This window comes from Sinocyclocheilus grahami, unplaced genomic scaffold (genome assembly GCF_001515645.1).
Source record: "Sinocyclocheilus grahami isolate Dianchi unplaced genomic scaffold, SAMN03320097.WGS_v1.1 scaffold1192.1, whole genome shotgun sequence".
Classification (NCBI taxonomy): domain Eukaryota; kingdom Metazoa; phylum Chordata; class Actinopteri; order Cypriniformes; family Cyprinidae; genus Sinocyclocheilus; species Sinocyclocheilus grahami.
Window position 1 is genome coordinate 163,440 of NW_015506371.1, and position 7,994 is coordinate 171,433.

Below are 7,994 nucleotides of genomic sequence, written 5' to 3' on the forward strand. Positions count from 1 at the left end.
CGTATCCATATGAGTGCTTTGTTTTCTGCCCTCTGCAAGTATTATGAGGGACTCATTGGAAGTAGTGAGTGTGTGTTTATGTACTGTGTGAGGAACTCATCATTTTCATAATGTCTCAGATATACAGTACTAAAGTCTCTTAGAACTGTCTTGTTAAGAAGGTCTTCACTAGTTAAAATGGTTCATGCAGTAAATGCACCAGCTAACATCTTGTTTGACATCTAAAAATGTCCAGTTAGGGATATGGTGTGTGCTGAATTAATTCTAATGAACTTAAATGAAGAACAGTGGAAGTGCCATACAAAACATGTAGCCATAACACTTAAACATTAAACAGTACATGTTAGCAAGAGACTATGGATGTGCTCCATTCAGAAGTGATCATTCCTATGCCCTCCACAATAAGAAAGAGTTAGAAGAGTGTAGGGCTAAAAAATAATTGACAGCTGTCATCAGGTTTTCACAGAACGTGGAACGTTAATATGTATTATTTTAAGACGTTTTGTCCCAGCAATTTCAATTAATAGATATTAAGTAGAACAGATTTGTGTGATTTTTTCCCCCTGGGTGATGAGCGGGTTTCTTAAAGTTTGTGTTATTTTTTAGTGTGAGTTCAGAATGGGGCTGTGATTACAGAAGCGGGGTGGAGAAATCTCTGTCATTCCGCTCCACTACACTTCCAGACCAGTTATTAGTTTGTCCAAGAGGTTAAATATTCACAATCCTTATATGATTTTTTGTTTTGTTTTAATTGAAAGCATGTCACAATAGCAACAGTTACTATACATACAGATCGAATAATCCACTTATTTATAGGTTATCAATATGAATACTGAAGATGATTGATTTTTATCCATAAAATGATTGAATAATAGTTCCATAGTATTTTAAATTTTACTTTCTTGCCCCATCTTACATTAAATGAGAAATAGATGCTCAATTTGGATCTGCATAGCAATCGACTTGAAAAATATTATATAGCATACTACTCTTTATATAACGATATAGTAAAAAAGTAGTACGCTAGTACACGGTTCTGAACTGAGTTCGACACCAAATTAATCAAATATATTTAATAATGATATTACATTTATTACACTTTTACTCTAATCATATCTACATAATATTTCCTATTAGTTAGTTTTTACTTGCCACACTAGACAAAAATGTACGAATGAAGACGTGGCTTGTCAGATTTTCCACTTTCAGTAGTACTAGATTAGGAATCTCCCACAGGGTTGCCAGGTCTGTGTAACAAAAACCAAGAAGCCCATGACCCTATCCAAATACCAAAACTCAACATAAGACAGTCCTAACATACGTATTTTACAGTCAATGTTATGTGTTATACACAATTTCAACTTCAAAATCACTAGTAGTAATCAAAAGTAAGCTGTTTTCATAAAGGAGAGCAAAGGCTCCTTCATCAGAACTCTAATCAATCAGTTTTAATATTAGTAGAATGTCAAATATTTCAAAACACTCATTTCAGTCGATCACAATCTATGCAATATGTAAACCCCTTTAAAACGCGGGAAAAATCAACCCCCTGCCGTGTTGGGGGTAACTCATTACAAGTAACGCGAGTTACGTAATCAGATTACTTTTTTTCAAGTAAGTAGTAAAGTAACGCATTACTTTTTAATTTACAAGAGAATATCGGAGTTAGTTTTTCAAATAAGTAACGCAAGTTACTTTTCCCCCCCCCAATTTATTGATTGACAGCTCTCCTGTCCCCATGTTGAGAGAAATCAGAAGATGTAACTGTAGTTCAAAATAAATATGAATATGCATTAATTCATCTCTCTCCCACAAAAAAACACAGATTCAGTATTCCTCAAAATGAATAAAAATAATGCAACTCAGAATATGCAATAATTAAATGTTAAACAACACAAATATCCTTTACGTATTTAATCCCATTCTATTAATCAATCCAGTTCAACCGTACTAATAAGCACAAATTACTCTAGACAAACATTTGTGTGTCTTTTTTTATTGCTGAAGTGTGTTGAAATGTCTTCTACTGCATTCTACTGTCATAAGCCATGTCTGTTCAAAACACATTTCAGACTGTAGCCTACAGGACTTGGACTGCAGACAAGTCTAGATATTTAAAGGGATAGCTCACCCAAATATGAAAATGTTGCCATCATTTACTCCCGTCAAGTTGTTCCAAACCTGTAAAGAGTTTCTTTCTTCTGTTGAACAAAAAAAAAGATATTTTGAAGAATGTTGGTTACCAAACAGTTGCCGGTAGCCTTTGACTTCCATAGGATTTTTTTTCCCCATACTATGGAAGTCAATGGCTACCAGCAACAACCACACATTATACTCATTTAGCGCTCGCCAACAGTTGAAGATCGCCGACAAAAGCCCAAAATTGGAGGCAAATCGTTACTTGTTTACACGAGTGACGAACAATATGTTTGAATTTTCAAATAATTCAACTGCTATGTAGTTGCTAGGGTGTTCTGGGTGGTTGCTATGCATTAGTGGAACAAAAGATTGAGACAAAAATATTTAAAAGGCACTGTATAGCTGTTTTGGCTTCTCCAGATTTTCATCTTTATGAGCGTTAAGCAGAGGCCTTTGTAATATAACTTGAGTCATGACTGATCATTTATTATGACCATTTATTTGTTTAATGGGTCATGAAACTTGAAATGATTTGTATTACAACTTTAAATAACACTTTATTTTCATCTTTAACAGTTTCACATGAAATGTAAATTTTACTGTAACTGAACACGCGAATGCATAACCAGTTCAGTAAAAAGACAAATCTAGAACAGCGTGTAAAAAAACGTCACTGAAGCTGTAACAAGTCATACATGAAAGACCATTTGAAAGTAAAATAGCTCTGAGTCAGAGCTTTGAAGCATAACATACATTCACACTTTGCAATTTTTTAAACACGAATGCTCATCTGGAGTACAAAACATTCAAGTACTTTTAACTCACAGAGACAGCAGCACACAGGCTGCGTGATGCATCAACAAGGCTTTTTAAACCTTTAAGAAAATAAGCACCTGATTGCACTGTAAACACATACGACAGGCAGTACCACTGCACAGCCTGACAAATGTTCATTTACATCTAATCCTCACACTACTTAAGCCAGACTCAGTGGCTCAGAGTGTGTTTTTTTTTGGAGTTCTTTTTTTATAAAAAATTACAGGTTATGTCAGTACAGTTATACTCTTGGCGTAAAAACATTGGATATTGTAGATTTTAGGATTTCTGTAATTGCAATGTGAGAAGTTACTTAGTTTATGGCTGGTTTGAATGAATAAATATTTTACTCTGGATTAACTGACATATTAGATTGTCCCAATTTGCTAATTATATCAATCTGGTGATAAGATTATGAGATCTGGTTGTTAAGTTGTCCAGGGTATTTCTCAAACGTCTTCTCAGCCTCCTCACTGAAAGCATCACCTGAAATAAAGACAAGAGCAAATAAATCTTTCAGTATTTGGCATTGAATGGAAGCACTACCCTAATATACTCTTACTGTTTCTGCAGTATATAATATGTAAATTGTGCATAAAATGTTATTTTTTTCTGTACGCACAGAATTATTTACTACCTGGATTATTTACTATTTAACAGAGTATAGTACACACTTAAATGAACTGGAATTAATATCAGCTAATATCATCTTTTTTCTTGAATCATTATTTGATCAGACTGCCAAGAAAGTTTGTGGAAAAACAGGATTAAATGTAAAATGAGTTTTTAATTCCAAGAGGATTTATTTAATTGCAACATGCAATGTCCCTGCATCATGTCAGATCATGTGACTAGAATGTAATTTACTACTGTTTATGGTTGCATAATTCTGTTTTCTTACAGTACGTATTCCATTCTGAACATATTTTGTAGATGAGTTTATTTCTATATCAGAACAGATTTAGAGTAATGTAGCATTACATCACTTGCTCACCAGTGGATCCTCTGCAGTGCATGGGTGCCGTCAGAACGAGAGTCCAAACAGCTGATAAAAACATCACAATAATCCACACGACTCCAGTCAATCAATTAATGTCTTGTGAATTAAAAGGTTGCACGTTTGTAAGAAACAAATCCATCATTAAGGCATTTTAATTTTAAAACATTGATTCTGGCCAAATAATAAGTCCATGATACATAATGACATGTTCTCCAGGGGGAAAAGTCCATTCCCTGTTGTCATCTCACATCAAAATTCACCGACATATTTGTTTAGAACAGTTTTGGTCTGTTTTCGCTTGTAAATGGTACTTGATCTGTTTATATTTACTCTCCTGATTCAGAAGAGACAACGTTTTCACTGGAGAAAGCAGTATTATGCATAGAGGACTCAGTATTTTAGCTGGAAGCAATGTTTTGAAGTTTAAAACGACTTGATGAATTTGTTTATTACTAAAAAGTGGCTTTTCAATTCAATGACTGGAGTCATGTGGATTATTGTGATGTTTTATCAGCTGTTTGGACTCTCATTCTGACGGCACCCATTCACTGCAGAGGATCCACTGGTGAGCAAGTGATGTAATAATACATTTCTACATCTTGGAAGGCCTGAGGGTTCAGGAAATTTTTGGGTTAACTATTTCTTTATGGCTTTGTATTCATGTCTCACCAATATGGCAGTTATGGACCCAGATCCTGTGGCCATCATATTTGCAGTTACATTTCATGGCATTGTTTGTGAAGTCACTCTCGGCAACCTCATAGTTAGGATTGATCACAACCTGGAAAAGAAGCAAAAACAAGTCTAAATCCTCTTAAATCAATATAATACATGTTTTTGGTGACTGGGGACAATGGTCTGCACCCATTCTCGGACCTGAAGGATATAATTTCCTGGTTTGACATCAGTAATATCGATCCACTGGCAATCAATGTCATGGCGATACAAATCCCAGCATCCCACTGTGATGCCCTGCTCACCAAAGTTAGCACACTCATATCTCTTGGAAACACCTAGAATAAACACAGATATTTACACAAGTGAAAATATGTCCTACAGAACAGAGCTGACTGTAAATGTATATTTGGATGAGTGATTTACCTTCATCACAATCTGTGTCCTCCAGGCAGAAGCTGGCTTTGTGTCCTTCTGCCACTTTAGTGCCATTGGCAGACATCAGGTCATAGTGTGTGAAGATGTCCATACTATGATAATGCCTGTGGAATCACACACACATAAATCTAAAGACTGGTCAGAAATAATACGATTATGTTGCAGGTCCCATTTGACCCACATTTGATTTTTTAAAACCGCTTGAAACACTGGTTGAACAATTTATTGTTGTTAATTTACAATTTATCTTCTTGAAATTTTGTGATTTAGGGTCATGAATGTGCATGCAAATTTTCAACACATAGACATGTTTTGGAAAGACTATATAAATTTACAGTGGTTACATTGATTGTGTAGGAGTAAAGATTACTCCCAATTGGTTTCCATGCAATTCACAAAAAATCAACACTGAAAGCAAAAGAGTCATGGCAAAAAAAAAAAAAACACAACAGAAAACCTTTATTGTAGCTTGTCAAGGACTAAAATATGAAGACTTATCCAATGAATTAAATCCTCCAAGGAATATCCACTGTTCTTCATTTATTTAAGTTTCACACTTTTTTTAAAATTTTTTTTACTACAAATACTATGGTTAAACAACTATGGTTAATTTGAGTTTCACACTTTTTTTTTTTTTTTTTACTACAAATACTATGGTTAAACAACTATGGTTAATTTGTTCTTACCATGGTTTAACTATAGTAACCATGTTTTTTTGGTTTTATTTGTGGTAAAAACCATGGTTCATTTTCGTAGGGGAAACTGACCTCTAAAACAAAGGTAGGAACTATTTTTGTAACACAATAGGAGTTCATATTTTCTTATATTTTTTTTTGTCTCTGACAAGCTACAATAGAGGTTTTCTGATTGTTACATTAATCTTTGGTTTTTTCTTAGTTTTGATTTTTGGTGAACTGCATGAAAACCAGTGTGGTCAATTTGACCAGCAACACAAAAAGTGTACCCAGATTTACAACACAACAGGAATAAAAAATGATTTTAGTATGGTTACCCGTGACATGCGTGCCAGACCCATGAGTGACGGCTTGCTTTGGGTCTGAAGTCAGCCCGTCCGATGTTGTGTATCTGTGAGGAGAAGCGGAGCAGGCGGCGGTGACCGTAAGGCCAGTTAGCTTTAGCGGCGCTCTTGGACAGACAGTCCTCCTCTGCTGCACAGTACAGCATGTGTAACGGCCGGTCCTCTATATACGTCGTCTGCTGCACTAGCGGTGCATTCAGCACTAGATCAGATGCAGCTGGGGGAAGAAAAATTTACATATTAAGATGCCAAATGAAAGTTCAAAGAAAAAATAGTCTTGGCCCTGGAATTTGATTTATATTTTTGTTTATATTTTGACATTGCAAGTTGGTCACTGAACTGGATGTCTGAGGTTTTAATGTCTGAACAAACAGTTTTGCTCAACGTACAACAGTTGAGAAAATTATATGTTGTCTCATTTGTATACATAATCCAGACAGGTGTAAGTCATTTGAAGTCAAGCCTTTGCCATGTGAGGTTCACTAATTACAGGCCAGTTCTCAGAAAAAGATAAACAGCAGACTGACCACAGCTCTAGATCTACCATCAGCAGCAGACTGACCGTCTGAGAGGTGAGAATTCCAGTCATCATAAAAGTAATATGAATAACTTCGCAAAACTCTTATACTGTTTCAGGGCCTGAATTTTGTTTTGGAAAATGGGGGGGGGGGGGGTTCCCCCTTAAAACTACCATAATCCAACCTAAATACCTAAATCCCCCAGTGTATTTGTGAATAATGTTGTTGATTCATATTTCTATTGTGAGGAAGATACTTAAAAATAACTTTGATTTCAAACTCTGAATTTAATTTATTTTAACTAAAAACACAAGTAAAGAGTCAGTAATAAAATAAGAATAGATCAATGACAAGCAATGGCACAAACAAATACAATAACTAGATACAACTAAAATTAACTGTGCTTTAAGTTTTTCTGGTAGGTATAACAGTAATATTTAGGTACAGAAATACCACAGAAACTGAATAATCTATTTAACTTTAAAATAACACTGGTTAGTCTTCAATGTATAAATAAACATTAATGACACAGACAGCAGCAGGGTTATTTAGGTTGCTGTCTCTTTAAGACCTCATGCATGGATCTAACATATACTGTTACACATAAGTTGTTTCTCAACTGTTTACATTCACTTAATAGCCTATATACACCGACAATGTTTAGTATAAATCGACTGTTTACGTGAATACTCATCAAGACGGGCATTTTGACAATTTTGTATGTATTTGGCAGTTTACGTGCAATAAGGAGCAACACAACTTAATTCTGCAGTCAGATGTGGCTCTATGTGCGCGCACTTTGGGTGTGAGCGCACAGAAAGGGGTCTCACAGAGAGCGAGCAAGTACTGAATTGAGCACTTGAATGTTTAAAATTGTAAGACTCAAAAGCATGCGCAAATGATACATTCCGTCATCTGTCCTGAGCATCTTTCACGCTGAAATATTTGCGGGAATTTCCCTCGTTTCCAGCACGGAAACTGCAGGGATCAGTAAAATTACACGCAATCCCACGTCGAAATTCAAGCTGTGTTTTGACTGAATACACTAGACTATGTACTAGATTCTGTACTATGATCTTTTATACAGCAGTTCTATAAACAAGTTAATACTGAGTGACCTACATTTTAAACACAATATTGCCAATTACTTTAGCGGCGTCCCAATTCACATACTTATGCGCAGGGCTGGACAGGGACAAAAAAATCGGCCCAGGCAGCCCACCACTATATATACACACACACACACACACAGTGGGGCAAATAAGTATTTGATACACTGCCGATTTTTCAAGTTTTCCCACTTACAAAGAATGGAGAGATCTGTAATTTTCATCGTAGGTACACCTCAACTGTGAGAGACAGAATCAAA

At 35.5% G+C, this 7,994-nt stretch overlaps 1 protein-coding gene across 1 annotated transcript in view; it reads right to left on the minus strand.

Annotated features, from left to right (window-relative positions):
- Window positions 1-2,768: 2,768 nt before the first annotated feature.
- LOC107567844 (lysyl oxidase homolog 3-like) overlaps window positions 2,769-7,994 on the minus strand; it is a 21,623-nt gene continuing 16,397 nt past the window's right edge. Inside the window, exons 5-9 of the mRNA XM_016253609.1 lie at window positions 6,081-6,324; window positions 5,057-5,172; window positions 4,832-4,968; window positions 4,625-4,736; window positions 2,769-3,441 (exon numbers count right to left, since the gene is read on the minus strand). Of these exons, the coding sequence (XP_016109095.1) occupies window positions 3,368-3,441; window positions 4,625-4,736; window positions 4,832-4,968; window positions 5,057-5,172; window positions 6,081-6,324 (683 nt within the window). The 3' untranslated portion in view covers window positions 2,769-3,367. The remainder of the gene's footprint in view (window positions 3,442-4,624; window positions 4,737-4,831; window positions 4,969-5,056; window positions 5,173-6,080; window positions 6,325-7,994) is intronic.